Source organism: Lagenorhynchus albirostris, chromosome 21, assembly GCF_949774975.1.
Source record: "Lagenorhynchus albirostris chromosome 21, mLagAlb1.1, whole genome shotgun sequence".
Lineage (NCBI taxonomy): Eukaryota > Metazoa > Chordata > Mammalia > Artiodactyla > Delphinidae > Lagenorhynchus > Lagenorhynchus albirostris.
The window spans coordinates 34953703-34978113 of NC_083115.1; the positions used below are offsets into that span (position 1 = coordinate 34953703).

Below are 24411 nucleotides of genomic sequence, written 5' to 3' on the forward strand. Positions count from 1 at the left end.
GCAACGAAGACCCAACACAGCCAAAAATAAATAAATTAAAAAAAAAATTTGTATGACAGATATACATCATTCCTAACCGTTTCACGTGAGAGGAACTGGAAGGAGGAGAAACACTACTGAACACTGAATCACTATTCTAAGATTTTTCTAAGCGAAAAAGTAGTCCTTTAAGTCTGAATAATGAATATTCATAGAGCAGTATGAGGCAGCCTTTGAGAATGCTATTTAATTCTTAGTAGAGAAAGTGGTGAGTTCCTGGGCTAGGTTCTTAAACATAGATAGTCTTGCACTTTACGGTAGATGTCGTAAGCCTGGGAAGAGCTATTATTATTAAACAAACTAATAGCATCACTAGTAAGTAGAATCTGAATTGTTTGGATAGATTTTATACACAATGTAACATAAATTTTTCAAAACATTTAAGTAATGTTTTGGCATAATATATTTTGCATATGTCAGGATAAATTTGTTGGCATTCGTTGACCAAGGCACAGCGATGCGTACATTGTGGGGTTAAGACTTTGATTTTTTAAATTTGTAAAGGAGATGATTCTTATGCAGGTAATTATGTTAACTTTTTACACTCGTTTCAATTCAAAAAGTATATAGGGAGTGTCTTTTGCGTGCATTCAACAACACATTAGTTGTTCTCTGGGGGAAAATTTACGCAACTTGAAACTATTAGTTCATGTACCATCATATCAAAAATCAGTGGTGAGTTGAAGCTCAGTGTTTAACTAATTATGAGGATGTGCTATTACCTTCCAACATGAATATGGAATTTGCTACAGTTTAACCCAAATGAATTGGTCTGTTTTGCTATCATTCCTGCCTTTAGGAGTAGGTTTAATCCCTGAATGAGCCAGCTGGCGTGGTCCAGATCTTTGGCCTGGACCACATTGCTGTGCTGAGCTAACCGTCTTACAAATGTCTGCTCTAATTCTTCAGGGCCATAGGCGTGAAAGATGGGTTAGTGAGAACCCACAGTGACCATAAACTAACGAGTCATTGCATGTCAGCCTGCTGGAGCAGTCACAGTATTTCCTGTATGAGGAGTAGCACCTGAGCTGTGATTAACTCAGAATAAATGACAAGAAGCTTTTAGGAGAAGAAAAATTGGGCTGGCAGAGGAGTTATTTTTAATTATTGAATAAGATAACATCTCAAATGCGTGTTTATGATTAGTGACTCTTTAGGGTCTTATTTTAGTTGCTTGGCTCCGTTCTTTTCAATGCATTTTACCTACTAGTCGTACATGATCACCGCTTGCTTTCTCCAACCCTAGGTACTCCATGAAGAAACCACAATTCCAGGAACAGATTTGAAACTTTCCTACCTGAGTTCCAGAGCTGCCGGATATAAGTCAGTACTTAAGATCACCATGACCCAGTCCGTTATCCCATTTAATTTAATGAAGGTTCATCTGATGGTAGCTGTAGTAGGAAGACTCTTTCAAAAGTGGTTTCCTGCCTCACCGAACTTGGCCTATACTTTTATATGGGATAAAACAGATGCTTATAATCAAAAGGTCTATGGTCTATCTGAAGCTGTTGGTAAGTCCCATGTAAATATATATTCTGAACTGAAAACATTGTCTTGAAGTCAGAACTAACATAAAATGCATTTTGTGACACGTGAAAATCCATGGATAAGCAGAGAGGAAGACAGTAAGGTTGCCTAGGAAAGTGATAAGCTGGTTTGTTTAGACCTACCATGGGGAAGGGGAATGTACTCCATATGATGAAAAGGAGAAAGCATCCATTTTTCTGGCTGAAATTATATCTTAGAAGAATGTTCTGAATGAGATTTCAGCTGCCATATCCTTTTTTTCATGTTTTTTTCCTTATTGTGTCCCTTCCTTTTTTCGTTTCTTTTTTTCCTTTATAATTTTATTTCATTAGCTTTCCTTATCCTTTTTTTTTTTTTTTCCGGTACGCGGGCCTCTCACTGCTGTGGCCTCTCCCGTTGCGGAGCACAGGCTCCGGACGCGCAGGCTCAGTGGCCATGGCTCACGGGCCCAGCCGCTCCGCGGCATGTGGGATCTTCCCGGACCGGGGCATGAAACCGTGTCCCCTGCATCGTCAGGCGGACTCTCAGCCACTGCGCCACCAGGGAAGCCCTTTCCTTATCCTTTCTTTAAAATATTTTCAGTATCTAACAGCTAGTGTAGTTTCAACTCATAATGATATTTTAACATGACATCAGACAACATTTGTGTCCAAAAATTATTCCAGCTCTTCTGACTGGAAGAAATAGTCAACTCAGCGGAATGATATTCTTAAAACATCAAGCTAGTTGTTTCACTGCATGACTGGACAATGCAATCAAAGTTTGACCTGTTGAGGTATGCATAGTGTAGCTCCAAGCTCAGGCTCAGAACATCAAAAACTAAAGGAAAACATGTGTTTTGTTCTATTAGCTGTTACCTGAAAATATAGTAGACATTTTATTCTGAAATTAATATATAATTTGCACTGGAATTAGTTCAAATCAGTCAGATAATTGCCACTTCTCCCTTCACTTTGTTCTAAATTTTAAAACCCACATTTCATTGTGAACTCTGAAGTTTTCCATTTGTAATTTGTTCGTATTAATTTACTGCTAGTTTTATTGCTCGTTCCTGATAACATGTGAATATGGTATCATAACCTGGCTATCTTTTTGCTATATTGAACCTTACTTATAAATATTTTCCATAACTTAATACTCTTGGAAACTAAACATCACTAATTATTCAGATAGCAAACGTTATATTTAGTTGTTATCATCTGATCAGCATTTGGGGCTGATTTATCGGATCTAATGATTCGCCCAGTTGCCTGATCTGAACTTCATTTTGTGCTGTGAACCCCTTGTGAAAAAGTGGTGTGGGAAAAAATACTACTTTTCTATTAAGTCAGTACAAAAATAATATTTGGAGGTCATTTTTTAGAAAAACACCTTTTATGTGATCAAATCTTCTCATATAATAATAGACTCTGCTCACAAATAAGTGGAAATACAGTCTCAGAGCACATCAGTGAAAAAAGCAGTTTTATCAAAATAATAAAATAAATTCCATTTCTGCCTGTGGTTGGGAAGATGAACTGTGACTTGTTTTGATTCTAGTGTCGGTTGGGTATGAATATGAGTCGTGTCTGGACCTGACTTTGTGGGAGAAAAGGACCGCCATATTGCAAGGCTACGAATTAGATGCTTCCAACATGGGCGGTTGGACATTAAATAAACATCACGTATTGGACGTTCAGAATGGTAAGAGCTTGTTCACAGATAATATTACTCACCTTCAAACTGATTAAACTGCAGCAATATTTTATCCCATGCATGCTGTAGGATCAGAATTAGTAGGGGGAAAAAAGTGTATTTTCAAAGACTATAAAAGCCTAAAGTGGGAACTACATAATACACGTCACAATGTTCATATGCTCGCCACCAACATAGTTTTCCCAGGAAGTCAGTGAGTTGATCCAAAGTGCTTTAGGGAGGTTTACGAAAAATGAAGGGAGGGGGATTTTTTTTAAGTAAAGAAAAAATAAAATGCCAAGTGACTTTACCAAAATGTTTCTAGTAGATCTTAATCCTTAAATAATTAGTCTGTTCTCAGTATCTAGATTATTTTTCAGTTCTTCTTAGACGGTATTTGAGGGAAAAAACTTCTCCCACTCAAATTGGGTTACATATACTGTCATTTGACTTTGCAAGTAATCTAGAAAAAAAAGCAAGAATCAAGAGTATTATGTGTTGTAGACCTTATGAGTAAATATGCTCTGAAAAAACATGTCAGATCTCACAAACCAAAAGAGATAAATTATTTGCAAAATGTGACCAGCTTCATCTCACAAAGAATATTATTTACATTAAACAAATTCTGTTGTCTTCGCTCCGTTTCTAACATTTTACCCACATGCTGGCTACATCTCAGATAATGTATAGGTGCTTTGCTAGAAAGACAGAATCCTACGGTAACTTGCTCTCACCTCCTATCCTGAACCATATACCATGCTAGTAACTCTCTGCTCTTCTCTTACGAATAGCCAGAGAAGAAGAGTTCACAGTCTTGTCGAAATAATCTAGCTTTTCTCTTAGCAGAGGTTTCTGAGGTTCAGAATGCCGAACTGAGCATGCAGTACAACTAAATATTTAACTATGATTAATGGCCGCTTTTTCAGACTAATGTTGCTTTGATATTGATTCCTTTTGTAAAAGAAAAAAAAGTGTGTCGAAGTTGGAGAGGATACATTTTAAACTTTCCAAACGTGCTAAATCTAAAACAGTTTCCAGGCCAGTGCTTGAAAATGCTGGGCCTCACCTCCAGAAGAGAATCGTACTGAGCGAATCAGTAGTAAGAAAAAGACAAAACAGAAAGACCCTTTGCACCTTTCCTAGTTTATAGCGGTGCTAAGCTCTCCTTCCTTTCTGGCTGTGTCCTGGACATCAGGTTTTAGTTCACTTTGCACCTCAGAAGGTTGGGAGCAGAGCCGAAAACTAGTGCCACGTGCAGCACATGTTTTGGAGACGTGGGGCGTCCCAACCCCAGAGGATGCTCTCTATGCCCTCTCTGGTCATCAGCAGTGTCTGAAGCCTGCTACATCAGTCACACGAGGTTTAACCACGTCTTTCAAAATGCAAAGCCATGTGCCTGCCATGCTAGTAGCGGCTCTCAATTAAATTCTCTACAATTATATTTCACATGGTTTGATATATTGCTATATTCCTCCAGTTCTTTACCAACAAAATGGGAGGAAAAACCTTTCCACATGCATTTTAGTTGTTATGAGAACATGGGGTAAAGTTCATAAGCAGTTCGCCACAGGATTTCACCCAAGAGATTATGAACCAGTAAGAAGAGTACAAGCAAAGAACTTGAGGAAAGCCCGTACCTGATACTCAACACTCAGTGTTATATTCGGGAGGATTAAGAAACGCATAGATATTCTGCGTGTGGATATATATAGTAAAAATACATACAGTCTGCCAGAGAATAATGTATAGTTAATTTTTTTTTTTTGGCTGTGTTGGGTCTTCGTTTCTGTGCGTGGGCTTTCTCTAGTTGCGGCGAGCAGGGTCCACTCTTCATCGCAGTGCGCGGGCCTCTCACTGTCACAGCCTCTCTTGTTGCAGAGCACAGGCTCCAGATGCACAGGCTCGGTAGTTGTGGCTCATGGGCCTAGTTGCTCTGCGGCATGTGGGATCTTCCCAGACCAGGGCTCAAACCCGTGTCCCCCGCATTGGCAGGCAGACTCTCAACCACTGCGCCACCAGGGAAGCCCTTAATTTTTATTAAGATATCAGGTCAGATGTAAAAACTGGGCCACGCCAAATTCCGTCCTCCAAAAAACTGGTTATAAATTATAAAATAGATACTATTTTAAAATGCAAGCTAACCTAATTCACAGAGAACTGATTGTGATTTCAGATTTTATCCAAGAGCAGTTTGACAGGTAGTGGCTTTTCAAAGTGACGTGTGTCTAATTGAGTAAACAAAGTGATTTGTAACATGACAAGGTGGATGAGCTATGGAAATATATTAAGGAAGAAGAGAAGACAAAAATGTAGACAGTGACAGGTGTTGGTGCAGGTACCCTGGAACATGGAAATAAATATTCTCATGTTCATCTTTCTATTCTGTCATAGTAGAGGAGAATCACGAAAGACCGATCGCTCTAAGAAATGAAGGAATAAGTCAGATGCAGTAGAGCAGTAGGCCGACTTTGTGGGACTGTCCTGATGAAAATTACAGAACTGGCTCTTCTAGGAAATTATAGTCCCGTAATTGTCAAATAACGTAATCACAGAAAGAGAGATCTTAGGGCTCATTAATGTATTCTTTGAATATTCAAGGCAAAATGCCTTTCATCTGCTCTTATGATCCAGCCTTATTTAGATGATTTTCCCTGAATTTGAATAAACCTGTTTTATCAGTCCTGATTTCTTTGTGTAGATTGGCTATGATTATTACATCACCCAAATAGCAAAGCATTAAAAAAGGAATCCCAGAATTCACCTAAAATGTGCTGAGCTATGAGAGGAGCATCATCATTCTGCTTTCTTCTTCACTTTAAAATTATCCCAAAGTGGGAGGAAAAAACACTTTCTCAAGTTTCCTGTTTGTACTTTCATGGGATTGATTCTTCTAACAGTATATCTGTTAAAAAGTATAAACAACAGGTGTTTACGGAGAATAACACATTGAGAAGGATCTTGAATGCATATGGAAAAATAACAGCTGACCATCCAGTTACATCAGAGCAAAATGGAACCAGTGATCTATGTATAAAAATGGTAAATGAATAAAGTTAGAATCTCCACTCAAATCCAGTTTCTAACTATGAAAATATTTATTTGGGATTTTCTCTCAGGTTTTCATTGCAGACCAAAGTAGAGCAGACTGGCATTTTGTCATGTCTAAAAGCCGAATTCACTTTACATTATAACTGCCCTTCCCAATTTTGTCATGTCTGAAATCTTGAATCGTTGCATGCACATGCATTCTCAGAGCAGGCTGAAGCGTAAGCAAGAAGGATACTCTTCAGCAGTATAGTAGTATGTTGGAGGTTTGATATATATTTCCTACCTCTGTTTCCTATAAAGTGTATTTAACTTTTTAAAAATCAGTGATAAACTCATAAAGAAGAAATTCATATTTACGGTGCCCATTTTTATTAGTTGGATTAATATAGAATGTTTTCGACATCATTTAACAATTAGGCAAACTTGCAGTTCCCTAAAGAACATTGTGTAGAGATGGTTCTCAAACTCGGTTGCACATTAAGAGCATCTGGAGAGTTTTAAAAAATCTCAGTGCCAAGGCTGCACCCCAAACCAATTAAATCAGCATCCCTCAGGGTGAGATCCCAGCATCAGTAGTTTTTACAGCTCCCCTGTCAGTTCCAATGTGTAGCCAAGTTTGAGAATCACTGATGTTGAGAATTTGGGTTTTTAAGTTTTCTTGTTAGTCCTTTGTTTCTTCCACCAGACATTCTTTAAATCCGTAACAGACGGCATTTTTTGACGTATCCTATGTATCTTGCCACATAATATCTTACACTAGGTAACTGAATAGAGTTCTTTCCAAAAGAACTTTAGATGACAGTTTTCCCAGTCCAACTCGAAAAGGCGGTGAATTGTGGTTTCTAGAGTGAACATGTTTGCTTTTCATCTCTGCTCCTTTCATCTTAAGAAAAATGTGTTTTCTCTCTTCTAGGTATACTGTACAAGGGAAACGGAGAAAACCAGTTTATCTCCCAGCAGCCTCCTGTCGTCAGCAGCATCATGGGCAACGGCCGGAGGCGCAGCATCTCGTGCCCGAGCTGCAATGGTCCAGCTGACGGGAATAAACTCTTGGCCCCAGTGGCGTTAGCCTGTGGGATCGACGGCAGCCTGTACGTGGGGGACTTCAACTACGTGCGGCGGATGCTCCCTTCTGGGAACGTGACGAGCGTCTTGGAACTGAGGTATGTCTCTGCGTACCTCGGGACTTTAATCAGAGCTAAACATGCCTTTATTTAAAAAATGTTGAATCTAACGTACTGATTCATTTATTTAAACATACCTTTCCAGTGTTTACAATTCTCCTTAGGAAGCAGTTAAATTCTTGGTTAAAGGTAAGAAAAGCCCAGCACGTATATGTTGTGCCATAAACGCATAGAAGACTATGAAGTCACCCAGCGTGTAAACGTCGCACTGATTCCAGTGAATTCTCTGTACTCCAATAAGCCATCTTTGGAATAACCTTATGATATAGGTTGTCACTCTTTTGTTTCACATGTGTTGAAATTAAGGCATAAAATATTTTCCTACAGTATTGGGACATAATAGCAAACCAACTAAGCCTATAACTTTCAACTAGAATATTGGATCTTCAAGTTGGGTTAACCCATCAACCATAATGCCAGTAGTTAAAGTAACAAATTGCTGTTTTTGCATTGTTCATTTAAGTGTGATTATCAAAATCGTCCTATTCTGTAAGTTATTTGAGGAACCTTGACCTACAAAATTCATTTCCAGTGTTATTTCTGCTTAAGTCAGCAATTTTCCATAAAATAATTAAAATCTCAGTATTCAACTCATGATATAGAAACCTTTTCTAACTATGCTTTTTTCTCCGCCTTTTTTTGTCTGCTTCCACCAAGAAATAAAGATTTTAGACATAGGTAAGCATCTTGCTTAAAAGTTATTGTATATTTTTGAATGTCCTTTTTACTTTTCAATGTGACTATCTGACATCGTTTTCTAAGAACATTTCATCATGAGAGAGGAAACTCAGTATCACAGAACATCTAAGGAATGAAAACTACTCAAATGAACTACTATTATACGGCATCTTGCAGCTCCTATTGTGCGATTACATTTTCAAGTTGGCTAACAAAGTAAATTCTGTCACAAAAAAATTAGTATAATGAACATCTCTATGTAACAACAACAAAAAAATCTGTAAACTTCAGTTACTGACTCTGAGCCATATAGAAGAGAACATGTGAAGCGCAGCTGGGAGAGTTTACGGAGAGTTGATTTGACCAATAGCCAGGGCAGATTCTGCTTTATTGGGCCCAAAGCTTATTCAATTTGGGGGATTCTGTTTAAGAAAAAGAATCTAAAAATAGTTTACTTCGGCAAATTTTTAAAAACATAAGATCGCCTGAATACGCTGCCAGGGCCCTCATTGGTCTTGGAAGGAACCCATACAAGTGAAGGGGCCCTAAAGGTTAAGCTTTCTTGACTTCCTGGTAAATTCATTGCTGCTGCAGTTAAAACTGTGTGTTTAAAACCCATTTATGTTTTCCTAAGTTGAGAGAATTACTAGATTTGAGTTTTAAGAAGTAGTGTCTCCACTGACATTATTATGGAAGAAAAGACTTTCCTCGAGGCTAAGAATGATTATAGTCGAAGCAAATATATAGGTTCAAAAGTTTTCCAGATTCTGTTTGCTCTGTTCGCTTAGCTGAGAAGGTACAGGGCAAGCTTGTATAATATATGGACACTTTTGACTGAAAAACTTTCCTCAGGACAGCAAAAAAAAAAGGGAGAAAAAATATGTTTGCAAGTAAAGCTAGCCAAAAAAAGGAAGACCTATTGGATACGCTAAATGTAGTTTGGCCATTAAAATAACTAATAAAATGATATTAGATAGAAAAATTAGTGATAGTTTATGTGAAGTCCTTGAGATGAATAAATCCACATGACTCAGTTAAACTGTTGTGTAGAGATTGACAACTAGGAAATAAAAAAAAGTTCTGCTGAAAGATGTGTAGCTGTCGCATATCAGTATGACCAGGCCTGGTCCTAAGACCTTTTCCTAAGCTCCCCCATTGATCTTATGCTACCAGCTAATAGCCCAGCCGCATGCAAAAACTAACACGGAATTTCTCCAGACTTCTGAGCCTGCAAAGCTCTGCTTTTAGAAACCACAGCAGAATATCAAACTTTTTCTGGCCTTGCCTTCTTAGTAACTGTGGAGAAAAGAAGACAACCTGGCGTGTGCACCAACTAAATGCGAAAACACTGGAGGCAATACAGAAAGCCCATCAAAGCAGCCACCTTTTAACAAGCCGGCCTGTTCCATGCCAGCCACACGGCGCTGCAGACCCACATAACAGCCCTTCCGGGTTACACAGCAACTGACAGAGGCTCGAGGAGGTTATGTATCCTCCCCAAGGCACATAACTAAGAAATGGGGAGCAGAGATTTGAATGCCTCTAAAACGTGTGTTCCTTGCACTATACCACACAGCCAGTTTTCATCTGTCCAAATGGCCAGGTTTCTATGGGCTAATGCCCCGGGTGTGCAAAAAGCTAGATTTATTTCACAATCATTTGACAAATTACCTAGAACTATCATCTCTCTGGGAAAAAAATCTATGAGGTTAGAGCTACCTTTTTTATCAACAGTACTTTATAAAATGAACTCATTACGTACTAACGCGTGCTGTTCGGCAGTGATACTCATTGTAACCCGTCTCTCATGATTCTCCCCTGTACGTTATCCTGGCTACGTGTGGGTGCTTGCATTTCCTTTATGCGCCATGCATGTAAAATAAACTGGTTTGGGTTTTAACTTGATTTCGTCTTTATTAAGTCAGTGTTAACTGATCGCTTACCATGTGCTGGGCTCTTGGACAAATTGTAGTGTGAGACAAAGTCCATGCTCTCAGAACTCCCAATCTAGTAGGGGAAACAAGATGTGCATGTAATAGACTGAATCACATCATCAGTGTCGTTCTTTGACGCTTCATCTCATCCGTGGCCTGTCCTGCGAGAGTAACTGTACAGGAAGGGATTCCTGGGAAATGGGAGCGTGGGTCGGAGGTTTCCCGGAAGGTGGGTATTTGCCGTAGCTCTAAGGTGAAGTCTGCTTACACAAAACAACCAGGAGGAAGGAGGGCAGTCATGAATAAAGTGAAACAGGGAGGAGCCCAATCTGACTACCTGTTGGATCTGTTTCTTTTACTTTAACCCTTGCTTCCCGTTGCTTTTGTTCACTGAAAGGATACTGTCTATACACAATGGCCTGCCCCGGGGAACCCTGCCGCTCTGCCTGAATGTTAAACCAAAGTGTCTTTGTTCAGGGGAACATCCGGACCCTGCCCACCTGCGGATGGCTGCAAGAAAGAAGAAATTAACACATCCCCTCCCCCAGGCTGGCCATTCCAGGGGATATTTCCAAAACTTGTGGCCTTTTTACTTTACTTCCTTATCTCCTCCCCGTCACTGTGCTATAAAAGAAACTGGCATCCAAAGCCCGATACAATGGTTATTTGGGGACTGTAGTCTGCCACGTTCTGGGTCTGCGGCTTTCCGAATAAAGTGGTATCCCCTGCCTCAACACAGCATCTCCGATTTATTAGGCTGTCATGCGGCGAGCAGAGTGAGCTTGGACTCGGTAACAAAAGAATATAGAGTAAGTCAACTTACTTGCTCAAAAGAGACGAGCGGGACATGTTCTAAGAGGAGCCCGAGCCACTTCAAAGTTATAATTTTGATAATACCAAAATTACCATATTGGTAATAATGAGAGACACAGGTAGAAAGGCAGGTTAGGGTCAGAGAGCTCAGGGCCTTGGTAGCTCTAAGGAGTTCCTCTCCTGTCCTACAGGGTAACAGAGACAGTAGGGAACCATGGTCTGGTCTTGAACAAGATAGCGGCATCTCAAAGTGGCCTTTTAGGTGAATCTGGTATCAGTGTTCAGGATGACTTGAAGATCAGTTGGAAGGCTGTTATGTGAAACCACGAGATGCTACCTGAAATAGTCTGGCAAGTCATGAAGGCAATCAGCCAATAAAATAAAGGAAGGCAGAGGATGGACACACTGTGTATGGCTGATGAAAAAGAGGAAGATGTAGAAAATAACCAAGGCTTTTGAGTTCAAGTCATCAAACAGAGGACAAAATCATTGACAAAAATAGGGATTCCCTTCCCTTAGTAACTAATTTATCAAAATTGACCTAAACAAAATGACGATATTTCAGCTCATCGGAGCTTCTTCATTTAGCTTAAAAATTAAAATTCTTTTCAGGTGCTTCTTCCTAGTTACCTACCTGTATCATCTTCCTTTTGCCAGATGATAGAATCCACCTGGATTTCTCCTTATCCCCACTTTCCTGGCTAGCATAAACTTCATGAAAGGCTTAGGAGTAGGTGATAGGAAGAAAAAGAAAACTATGTCTAAATCCGTGAAAATGGACAGAAAAGTCGGTTGTTAATGATTAAGTAAAGTAGGAAAATGCACGCTTCTGCTCCTCTATGTGTGTTTCATGCCCTGTCAACAGTCTCATTAATTGGACTAATGGGGAAAAATATTGAATAAAAATATTGAATAGTAAAATAAATATAAAAACAGTAGTCTTAATATTTTAAAATTCAAAATATTCTGTCATACCAAATGTATTAAGTACTTGTCAGGATATTGTATCAAATCAAAGTCTCTAGCTATACTTTAATGAATAGTTATAAATACTACCGAACATATTAAACTTTTTACATAAATGGGAGCTTCTGAAATGCTTAGAAAATAAGTTTCTTTTATATATGCTAAACATTTCCTCTTACGATGTTTATAGTGTTAGTTTGCTAACAAACCCTTTTTGTAGGCAGTAAATTTTAGCTCACTCCTGTTCCAATGCTTTAAAATTCCAAAATAAAGGAAACTAAATTAATTAACTAATACCAGCCAAGGGGCATTTAAGCATGGAGGTCTAAAACTAAACTTTGTGAATTTTATAGTGCCAATTAAAAGATCAAAGAAAGGGTCAATCACAGCTCTGTGAAATTGAACCGGTTAAAGTTTAGATACGAAACTATGAAAATTTGATTCAGCACTTCTCATTGACTTAATATTTAAAAATTAAGCAGGCACAAAAATATCGCATCCCGAAACCCTGCTTGCAATAATATAAACAGTCTTTCATTAGCCAGAAAATCACAGTTTAATTTTATACATAAATGTAATTTATGCTTCTTCAGACACTCCGTGTTCCAAGTGCTGTGGTACAGTTTCCAGCTAAAAAGATTAAAAGTGCTAATGATATCTATTCTATAGCTTGTCCTTTGCAAATATTTCTCAAGTGTAAGAAGGTTGAATTATGACAAAATAAATGAGCAAATCTAGTCTGCATTTACCACCGGGTCTGTATCTAACTGAGGAAGATGCAGAGAAAACGGCTTGGTAGTTGTGATGATCTAGGCAGTTCAGGGTGAGTTAAGAATCGAGGCACAGTAATAGCAAAGGCTCTTCACTTGATCTCAGTTTCTTTGATTTTGCTGCTCTTAGTCACAATCTCAATGTTATCATAAACCTTTCTGAAATGAAACTCCCAGTCAGTCGCACAAGAAGGCTATTGTACTTCTGCTGAATAGAGATTTCCCCCCATTTCCTGCACCCCAGCTGCCAGCGGCTGACCGTTTGCAGTCATCATAGCCTCCCGTGTTCACAGATGTATTACTGATCTAAAAGCTCATCACCCGTTTGTACCACCATCCCAGCCTCTCCAGGGCTTTGGCTTTTCAGGAAGGCAGAAGGACAAGAACCGCTATCAGAAAACTCTGCTTAGATCAGGTGTCCTTGAATCCCAGACGCGTCGCACACGTGGCTCAGAGCCTCTTGCCACCAGCCTGGCAACTGCAAATTTCCAAACTCACTTGTCTTTTCTTTTAGAGTTTCAGTACAGATCCCTTCTTTCATTTAGGGAAGGCTGGGACCCAAGAAGCAGCTCTAGCTTGCCATAGCAAGCTGCCCTGCCGGCAGTGGATGTAGCTCTCGATTCCTGCTATTCTGTGGGGAGTATTTCCAGGAGCAAATTCTCTTCTCCAGGGCCACATGCTCCTCCACATTTGTTCTTCTGGACAGTAGAGTTCTCTGCAAGATTAGAGCCTTCACTTGGGGGACATCTTTCAAGCCACTGGCATATACTGCTTGGTTTAGAAATTTCTGTGTCCTCAAGGAAGGAGTGCTTCAGGACAGGAAATAGCAAATATAAAGCACCACTTTGGACCTTCTCTTACTACTGTCCCACTGGAATAAAAGTTATGCCAATAAAGGCAAAGCTTATGACTCGAATGTCCATTATTTTTGGACCAAGAAAACTCATGCCCTATAGCTGAAGAGAGTGCCACTGCTACTCAAGCAACCATCTCAGAAGTCTGTTGTTTTTTCTCAGAATGAGGGACATCATGAAAAAGTATGCATTCTTCATTTACCTTTATCATCATTGCTCTAGAAACAATTCAAACTGGATGTTTTAAGAAGGATCTGTGTCGTTTTAGTAGTTTAGATGTTATAGTATAACAGCAGGACCAAGGAAACAAATTTGAACGTATCCAAATTTAGAGAATTTTTTTTCCTTGTTTACATTTTCAGAAGTCAAGTTATAGTTTAGTTAACAGTAATTATTACACTTCTACACGGGCTAGAGTTATAAGGCAAAAAGACGTAGCAATGTAAGAGGAGACAGGATACAAGCCAATGTCAAGAATAGCTAGGGAGGCTTCCCTGGTGGCGCAGTGGTTGAGAGTCCGCCTGCCGACGCAGGGGACACGGGTTCGTGCCCCGGTCCGGGAAGATCCCACATGCTGCGGAGCGGCTGGGCCCGTGAGCCATGGCCGCTGAGCCTGCGCGTCTGGAGCCTGTGCTCTGCAACGGGAGAGGCCACAGCAGTGAGAGGCCTGCGTACCGCAAAAAAAATAAAAAAATAAAAATAGCTAACGCTTATTTTTTTTAAGCATTTTAAAATTTTTTAAATTTATTACTTATAAATTTATTTTATTTATTTATTTTTGGCTGTGTTGGCTGCTGTGCGCGGGCTTTCTTTAGTTGTGGCAAGCAGGGGGGCTACTCTTTGTTGCGGTGCACGGGCTTCTCATTGCGGTGGCTTCTCTTGTTGCAGAGCACAGGCTCTAGGCACACGGGCTTCAGTAGTTGTGGCACGTGGGCTCAGTAGTTGTGGCTCGCGGGTTCTAGAGCGCAGGCTCAGTAGTTGTGGCGCACGGGCTTAGTTGCTCCGTGGCATGTGGAATCTTCCCGGACCAGGGCTCGAACCCGTGTCCCCTGCACTAGCAGGCGGATTCTTAACCACTGCGCCACTGGGGAAGCCCAGCTAATGCTTACTGAGTACATACTGTATGGCAGGCACTGTTCTAAGGACTGTACTTGTACTAGTTCATGTAACCCTCTCAGCATCCTATGAAATCTGCATTATTATCACCTTTACAGATAAGGAATCTGAGGTCACACAGTTAGTGATGCAGCTAGTGTTCAGACCTAGGCAATCTGGTCCAAAGGTCATGCTCATAGCTATACAGCTGGCCAGAAAATAGAAAGTATGTATGTATATTTACAACCAACTGTACAATAATTAGTATGTAATCAGGGAGCTAGGAAAGACTAAAGAATCTCTCCAATGCCATGTCTTCCAAAACAGACCCAGCTTGACTGAGTTGCAGCTGTGTCACCAGCTATATATACATACCTGGAAGATCAGCTCTGTCGATATCAGACTGATTATAGGGGGGGAAAAAGCCTCTATAAAATTGCTCTGAATGTTATACTGATATGTAACTTTTCACTTCATTACAGAGTAATAAACTACCGCACTAAGGAACACCATATGTCTCGTTGCATTTAAAACTTCAGGCATCGGGACTTCCCTGGCGGTCTAGTGGTTAAAGCTCGGCGCTCCCAGTGCAGGGGACACGGGTTCGATCCCTGTTCAAGGAACTAAAATCCCACATGCCGTGGGGCAGCTAAGCCCGCCGCACCTCAACAAAGAGCCCATGGGCTGCTATGGAAGATCCTGCAACTAAGACCCGATGCAGCCAAACACAAATAAATAACTTTTTTTAATTTAAAAATAAAAATTAAATAAAATTAAATCTCAGGCATCAACTTATAAACATGATACAATAACACTGAGCATGGCGAGTTGATCATCAGCTCTAACCCAGTAGTTCTGAAGGGCTTTTATGTCAGATGGCTTTTTGCATCTCTTTATGAGTTCTTCATATCACTTTTCACCCTTTTCCCTCATATTTACACACTCAAGACCTCTTGCTCTAACCTGTTTCTTGTCACTAAAAGATATTAAAGGCTGGAAAGGAGAATCTGAAGACGTTCAAGCCTTTGTGGGTCTGGGTGTTTGTCTACCAACATCACCGCCACAGAGCTTTCTAGAGCCCCAGAGGCCTCTACAGACCCCATGTGTGGCCAGCTGTCCCCTCTACCAATGTGAGAAACACCAGTGAACACTAGAGCCTTTCACAGCAGAACCTTTCACAGCAGAGCCTTTCACAGCAGAATATCACAGCAGAGTCAAGTGCACGTGCTCACCACTTAAAAAGAAGAGCATTAAGTAGTGAGAACTGCTTCATTAGAACCTAACTAGTAATGAGAAAACTACTAAACCATTACTCAGGATAAATATTTTCATGTAGTTAGATTTATACTACATATTTTAAATATCTACATATAAAATAAATGGAAACAAGCCTGTAAGTGTGTGTGTGTGTGTGTGTGTGTGTGTGTGGAGAGAGAAAGAGAATGAGAATAAAATCAGTAAAACCAATTTTGTCATCGAAAGACTTGTGGAATCTCCGAGATTCCTGCCTGTTGACATCTTTGTCAAGGTACCAAATCATTTAAACTCTTTTTTCGATTTTTTTTTCCAGAAGGCAATATTTGCACACAGTACAAAATTACATTAATTCCAAGAATGTGGTGTTGAGTATATGTAAGGGGATTACCTTGCAATTTCAACTATATGTCATAATTTGTCCATTCCTTGCTAACGTTGGTCTTAACCGTTTTTACAGGTAACGGGACATAACATATTTTACATTTGCACTAATTTAGATTTATAAAATTGAGGTACTCTGTATTGTGAACAAATGCTTGTATGTCACCAAATTCATAGACATGTTTTAGAGCAGCTTAATTTGCAAATTTTAAAAATGGAAGTGATGAACCCAGCATTCTGACTCAGTGCGTTAGGCCACTAAGACTGCCTCCTTCTCTTGAATGGCCTCATTTTAGTATTTAACCCCATAGCTCAGAACAGACGTTGTCACTGCGTCAGATTACCTTTCTGGATTCCAGTAGAGCAACCCAGACAGACACAGCACTACTTTTTTTTTTCTTTCAAAAAAAGTAATTTTTTTGGAGCCAGGTGGTTTTGGTTTGATTGCAAGAGAAGACAGGAGATTTCCCTACCGTGAGATGCAAGTAAAATCACTAGTATGTTAATACTTCACTGGTGAGTTTGGTAGAGACACCCGTCCCCTGGAATAAACTTGAAGCCTATCACTCAAAGGCTGTATGTTAATGGCTTTGAATTGAACCAAAAAGATTCCGAGAACTTGCTTCTTTGTTTCAGGCTGGAAGCATGTTGCCTTGTAAAGGTGATTATTTTTAAGATGGCCGTTTCCTAAATTGTTAAATCCTCGGCAACAGACAAGGAGGGAAAGCAGTCATATTAGAGGTTGCCACCAATTCTTCCAGCCGTTGATGGGGGGGGGGGCCGCGGGGAGGGTCTCGGTTTATAATTAGTTTCTCATCAACTGTTTTATTTTGCTTTCAATTTCTGTGTTTTAGGAGTAACTTTCTTTGTGATGTTTATGTATCATCTTTCTTTACAGCAGCAGCCCAGCTCATAGATACTACCTTGCAACTGATCCAGTCTCAGGGGATTTGTATGTTTCTGACACTAACACTCGCAGGATTTATCGCCCGAAGTCACTCACGGGTGCAAAAGACTTGACTAAAAATGCTGAAGTGGTTGCAGGGACAGGAGAACAGTGCCTTCCTTTTGATGAAGCCAGATGTGGGGATGGAGGGAAGGCTGTGGAAGCCACACTCATGAGTCCCAAAGGTACTGGCATTTATCAATTTGAGGATGTCTTTTTATTAAAAAAAAAAAAAATGTGGAAAATCCAGTTAGTGCCTGATTGTGTTTCATGCTGCGTCTAATATTTTACCCTCAGCTGTGCTCTGGAAAAGGCTGTTTCACATCTTTTAAAAGCTACTTAGTGTGAAACTGCTAGAATCCTAAGTTGATTTTCCAGTAAATATTAGGTTCTTGGCATTTTTTATCGTACCATTTTTTTTCAACTTTTGAAAGAATCAAGCAACTACCCAATATCATTCAGGTCGCATCCTGTTCAACTTCAAGGAAGTATCTGAATTCTTTTTTTTTTTTTCCATTGTCCTGGAATTTCTTTGTCATGAATGAGTCCCAGGCCTCCTTAAAAGCCACCACTGGGCTTCCCTGGTGGCACAGTGGTTGAGAGCCCGCCTGCCGGTGCAGGGGACCCGGGTTCGTGTCCCGGTCCGGGAAGATCCCACGTGCCGCGGAGCCTGTGCGTCCGGAGCCTGTGCTCTGCAACGGGAGAGGCCGCAACAGTGAGAGGCCCGCGTACCACAAAAAAAAAAAAGCCATCACTAAGCAACCCTATTAGCTCTTACTCAGTTTGGAGCTATTAAACTTCAGTTTCTATGCCATGGGAAAAAATGCTTGCTGTGAGGAATTTCTGGAGGTAACAAGGGCTAAAATTCTATGTGATGAAGGTTTCTAGCTTTTAAACCAGTCAGGACTGACTCCTTGCTCATGTTTTATGCCATTTATTACAGTGTTTTTTGGTTTGAGGCTTTGTGTTTTTTTGGTTGTTTTTTTTTTTCATTATAGCTAGATACTATTATGTGAACAAGGACTGGAAAAAAAGTATTTGTTGTGCTGAGTTATTCATACTAGCAAATTTCATTGTAACAAGGTCAATAAAACACTAACCTTGGCTAAGATGTGTTTTTGTTAAAATATAAAGTTCAGTGTAACAGAATAGGACCTGTTTCTATAATTTATAGATGACAGCACTGTACAGTCTTTATATTTAAAACACAGGCACTACCTATATGATTCACACACGAAGGACAGATTCTTACAAATTTCGGTTCTTTATTACATTTTACACTTATACGTAACACGAATGCCTATGTTGGGTTTTTCCTAATGTGTTTGCAACCTGCAGTCTTAATTTGCTGTCTACTGCCCATGTTATCACTGGGGTTAAATGTTGAGTTTCGTGATGGGCCCGAACATTTAATTAAAATTAATCACTTTTGAAAGATTAATAACTGTTACTTCTCTTGGATACAGGAATGGCGATCGATAAAAATGGATTAATCTACTTTGTTGATGGAACCATGATCAGAAAAGTTGATCAGAATGGAATCATATCAACTCTCCTAGGCTCTAACGATCTGACTTCAGCCAGACCTTTAACTTGTGACACGAGCATGCACATCAGCCAGGTAGTGAAAACATTACGCCCAATTGTCTGTTTTTCTTCTAAGTGACTTGATTTCCTGTGTCAGTACGCTATGATGACACTGTGTTAAACCGCGCGTGGCATGGGCATCAGTCGTTGTGGTAAAGCCGTTCCACTAGAATGTGTCTCAGGAGCTAATGAAAAGTTATCTTCTTCTCCAGCTCTGCACTTGAAGAATTCAGTGAGATACAGAACAGTTATCACTAAGAAGTGCTAATCATTTGTAGTAAAATACCAGTAAAGTAGCAGCATGCAGATATCCCAAAAAGAACAAAACAGCTTAAATCTCTAATCTTTTGATTGCGTGAGGTCCTTAAGTAGTAGAGGGAACCCACTAGGATTAGTCCTCAGGGACTTATATTTAGAATTAGAAACTTTACTATTGGCCTGATTAAAAACACAAGGGAACAGTAATGTATTCATAACCTAGAAAGCCCCGCACTGGGTGATTGTTACTGCTAAAAAGAACAAGTATGTTCACATCTCATTGATATGTGTTAACTCACTACTTATGATTCATTTGCTATTTGGCTAGAACTTGCAAATCTTTCAATGAGCTGCATTTTTAAATAAAATTTTATTTCCTACATTTGTCTCCACTCAAAACCTTTTAAGTTTATTTCACTGTATCTATTTTAAAAACAATTTTTAAACAGTTTACCAAATCAATGGTAATTTCCCCAGATTTCCCCAGTAAATTTCTAACTTACTCTTCTGGCAAATTAACAGCAGCTCAGTAACTGAGTAACCAAACCATTTCTTTTTTATGAAGGTACGTCTGGAATGGCCCACTGACCTAGCCATTAACCCTATGGATAACTCCATTTATGTCCTGGATAATAATGTAGTTTTACAGATCACTGAAAATCGTCAAGTGCGCATTGCTGCTGGGCGGCCCATGCATTGCCAGGTGCCAGGAGTGGAATATTCTGTGGGCAAGCACGCAGTTCAGACGACCCTGGAGTCGGCTACTGCCATTGCTGTGTCCTACAGTGGGGTCCTGTACATCACTGAAACCGACGAAAAGAAAATTAACCGGATAAGGCAAGTCACCACAGATGGGGAGATCTCCCTGGTTGCTGGGATACCATCAGAGTGTGACTGCAAAAACGATGCCAATTGTGACTGCTACCAGAGCGGAGATGGCTATGCCAAAGATGCCAAACTGAGCGCTCCGTCCTCCCTTGCCGCCTCTCCGGATGGTACCCTGTACATTGCAGACCTAGGAAACATTCGGATCCGGGCTGTGTCAAAGAACAAGCCTTTACTTAACTCTATGAACTTCTATGAAGTTGCCTCTCCAACTGATCAAGAACTCTATATCTTTGACGTCAATGGCACTCACCAGTATACTGTGAGTTTAGTCACTGGCGATTATCTGTACAATTTTAGCTACAGCAATGACAATGATATTACTGCTGTGACCGACAGTAACGGCAATACCCTTAGGATTAGACGGGACCCAAATCGGATGCCAGTTCGAGTGGTGTCTCCTGATAACCAAGTGATATGGTTGACCATAGGAACAAATGGATGTTTGAAAAGCATGACCGCTCAAGGACTGGAATTAGTTTTGTTTACTTACCATGGCAACAGCGGCCTTTTAGCCACTAAAAGCGATGAAACTGGATGGACAACATTTTTTGAGTAAGTAAATCAAAATTCTACTCTGATTATAAAATACTGTGATATAATAATGTAGTCTAAAATAATAACAGTATAATCCTTTTTCTGTTTGTTCGTTTTTATTGAAGTATAGTTGGTTTACAATGTTGTGTTAGTTTCAGGTGTACAGCAAAATGATTCAGTTATACATATATATATATATATATATATATATTTCTTTTTCAGGTTCTTTTCCATTATAAGTTATTACAAGATATCAAATATAGTTCCCTGTGCTATACAGTAGGTCCTTGTTGTTTATCTATTTTATGTACAGTAGTGTGGATAATAATAGTACAATCTTAAGGGCAAGTGGGATTCAGCTTTTTGGGGGGCCTGGAGCTTCTGTAATTTGGGAATCCCTTTTTCTGAAAAAAAAAAAAAAGACAAAATTAGACTCAGGGCCTTGGAAGGGACCCAGGCAGGTGGGGAGCCCTGAAGCTTAAGTTTCATTACCATCGAGGTCAATCTACCTCTGCTTAAAGATTAATTTAATATTTTACTTCATACAGACCTAATATATTAGCAGCAAACTTTTGGGGAAACATATTGCAGCCTTGGCTTTAGGCAAAAGCTTTTGGGGTTTATATTTGCCCATGTGCTAAAGCTGACTGTTTTGGGAGCTGTCACTGAAGGGAAACTTTAAAAACATTTACAATGACCCTGGCTGAACCCATCAGCACCACAGATAGAAGGGCTTAACTTTTTATCATCAGTGATTGGAGAGTCTAAACTCCACCTATAAGGACCTTACCGCTAAATGCAAATGAAATAGCTGGTCACTCTGAAAGCATATGAAAACGTAGAAGGAGCGTCCCGCTGGGGTATTCTACTAAATTTGTGGAGGAGTGGCCCAGGCAACGTGCTCTTTGAACAGTCACATTTTGTGACTATGTAAAATCACTTTCCATACTTGTTCATTCCACTAACATTGCACAAATCATAAGGGGAAATTAGATGTGCAGAGACGGCATGCTGACCAACGCAAAATACTCCTGGAAATGAATATTGAGTTCCTTAGTGGGACGTTCTCGATGAAATGCAGAAGCAAATGTACTTTCTTTTTTTTTTTTTTTATTTTTTTACATCTTTATTGGGGTATAATTGCTTTACAATGGTGTGTTAGTTTCTGCTTTATAACAAAGTGAATCAGTCATACAGCAAATGTACTTTCTGTAGGAACACAGCTCCAAAATTATGAGAAGAGTCAGTAGAAAAAAAATGATCCAATATACAAATATTTTCCATACAACTTTTCTGGAATAGAACTTACACATTAGGCTTAGTTCTCCTGTACCTTGGATTGCTTTTCTTTTTTTCACAGATTCCCTTTTCATAAAATGAATGTTACCCAGCAGCATGATTTTGTCAGCGGAACAAACCTTTGCAATTGAATTACATTAAAATTCTGTTCTTAGCATTCCTTTTGCTCATTTTAGGATCACAATAGGAAAGGAATAAATTGGAAGTTAATGGCAAGCACTTCCTTTCAAAGTGATAGCAGGCTCTGTTGCCAAAGAGGTGAAAAAAGAGTACAGTAAAAATGCTCCCATCAGATGAGACTGGGCAGGAGAGCTGCTCTGATTATAAGATCTTCAGGAAATGATGGTGGCATTTGTAGGGTTTCGGTTTAAAAGCAAAATAGAGAAATAAGGTTTTAGTACAGTCTAGGACTCAAGCTCTGCTCTGTGAGCCATGTTTGAATGTGTTCTTATTTGTTCCCGGGCATTGACAATGCACAGAAGTTCGTCACATGGGTTACTACTGACGCATGGACTTCTGCAACACATATACAGGTTCACTAATGACCTACAATGAGAAATGGATATACTCCATTGGTGGAGTTGATGTGGGATAGTATAAACAAATTTGGGATTTTTACTTTTTTAATATTATGGTACACAAAGAAGACACATTTCTCTAGTACTAAACACTCTCCAAGAATTTCAGACTTAGTGAAGAATCAACATGACTGCTAAGGTAGAGGCTGAGTTTGCAAACCTGTCTTGTGAATGTAATGGGCAAGCACTGTTTGCAAGAATGAAAGTTTTTAATTAATTAAAATAAATCACAATGATATTTGCACTAATACAGACCCATTACACATCATATTTAAAGTATATCTGTTAAGTCTTACATCTAGATAAATTACAATAAAGGCAACTATTCCAAAAAGCATTATTGAAGTATTCCACCAAATATAAACATCATAATTATATACACACACGCATATAAACATGTGTTTGCTATAACTTAAGAATATAGTAGTTTACAGCACTTGAGAAACAGCTTTTCTAATCAAAGAAACAGAAATATTGCTTTCAAAAAAGTGTTTTTGTTAATTTTCCTTTAGATGTCTGCAGCAAAGACATGATTTAAAAATTTCCAAGAGACATTTATGCACTTTGCAAAACAGTGTATTACTGTACAAGACAGGAAAAAAAATAGAGCATTTAACCTAAGTAGTTCAAAATCATCATATCAGAATGACAAATGATCATTTTTTTCTTTCTGTACATTCTTATAATTTAGCTGTGAATGAGCAAGGGTCCACCCTTTCTAAGGGTGAGAAACGTTAAAACACGTTCAAAAGTAAGTGCGTGAAGGAGTGTCATCGTCAGGCAGCCCCTCCGAAAGCGCCCTCTGGATTCTGACAGAGTGGCCCCTTTCTGTCTGTGTAAGTCTGAGCTTGTTGATGGACACACTCAACCCCCCACCTCTACTCGTCAGAGCCTTGACAACAACAGTGTCTGCTTATTCTGTGCTGACTCGGATATATGAGACTGGATGTGAAGGTTCTAGAAGAGCCAGAGGGGACTCTGAATCCCTGTCAAGCTTCCTTGGTGTTTGTCGTTACTAGTGAGCTGGCAGACTCCCAGAACCCTAGTACATGTCTGTAATATTTCCCCTCACGTTCTTATAGTACTACATGTCTAATTTAGACCTTTTAAGGGTACTTGGTACTTTCGTAAAGAAGGGATGTGAGAGGTTTGACAATGGTCACAATTTTACCAAAACCACAAGGAGATTATGGGGGAAAAAAAACACACTTCACAGTTGAAAAACACCTGTTTTCTATGACTTTTGTGACAGTAGTTCCTAGATCTGTTACATGCTGTATCTATCTACGTACAACTACCTTGCAAAGAAAGATGAAACTTTTCAGCCCAAATTCCCATTTGTATGTGTCCAGCTTTCTAGCTAGCCTAGTGTCTAAAAAGCCTTGAGATTAAAGCTTTATCGGATAGAAACAGATGGGAGAAGACCTGGGATCAATAAATTGCCTACCAATAAAAAGTGCAGTCGCTGCAGTTTCTACCAAAGAAATTTTAAAAGAGAATTAGCTGAAATTGTTTACCTTACATGTTTTAATTTCACTTCTTTTTTTCTTAGTGCAAACTTTCATTTACCATCAGCATGTCACAGTCTTGCGACATGTGTGTCACAGAACGTACAGAATGAAATGTGAAAGTATTTTCTAAAATGCAAGCTGTGCTATTATCTCTGTAGCTCCCACGGCTCCTGGGAGCTTGCAGTGCACGTAGAATGCTCCCAACAGCTATTTGTTGAATGAAGGAGTAGAGGAGTTCACCTGTGGTCAGGTGAACGGTTATTTATAGAGAAGAGTCTGATGAAACCTAGAGCTGCCTCCGTTGGGAGAGTATCATGTGAATGTTTGCCTTCTGAAACAGTTCAGACTTTTCCGTAGCAAGAGTTAATGCTGAAAATATTAACACTTCTCATTTTTGTTGTTGATTTTTTGAAATATATTTACCTACTATTACACATTTACTCTCTTTTGCTTTATAAAGTAAGGACTTCCTCAGTTGACCTTGTTATTACAATAATTAACGAAAATTAAAACTTCATACTGGTAGCACTTTCTTCTGAAATGTTGGGATTAAAGAGTTAAAGACAGAAAACATTTCCCATGCAAAT

General features: G+C 39.5%; 1 protein-coding gene across 1 annotated transcript in view; it reads left to right on the plus strand.

Annotated features, from left to right (window-relative positions):
* TENM3 (teneurin transmembrane protein 3) overlaps positions 1 to 24411 on the plus strand; it is a 694478-nt gene that overhangs the window by 633700 nt on the left and 36367 nt on the right. The window contains exons 18-24 of the mRNA XM_060136352.1: positions 1286 to 1553; positions 3109 to 3252; positions 7205 to 7454; positions 8133 to 8153; positions 17122 to 17354; positions 18636 to 18790; positions 19580 to 20454. Of these exons, the coding sequence (XP_059992335.1) occupies positions 1286 to 1553; positions 3109 to 3252; positions 7205 to 7454; positions 8133 to 8153; positions 17122 to 17354; positions 18636 to 18790; positions 19580 to 20454 (1946 nt within the window). The remainder of the gene's footprint in view (positions 1 to 1285; positions 1554 to 3108; positions 3253 to 7204; positions 7455 to 8132; positions 8154 to 17121; positions 17355 to 18635; positions 18791 to 19579; positions 20455 to 24411) is intronic.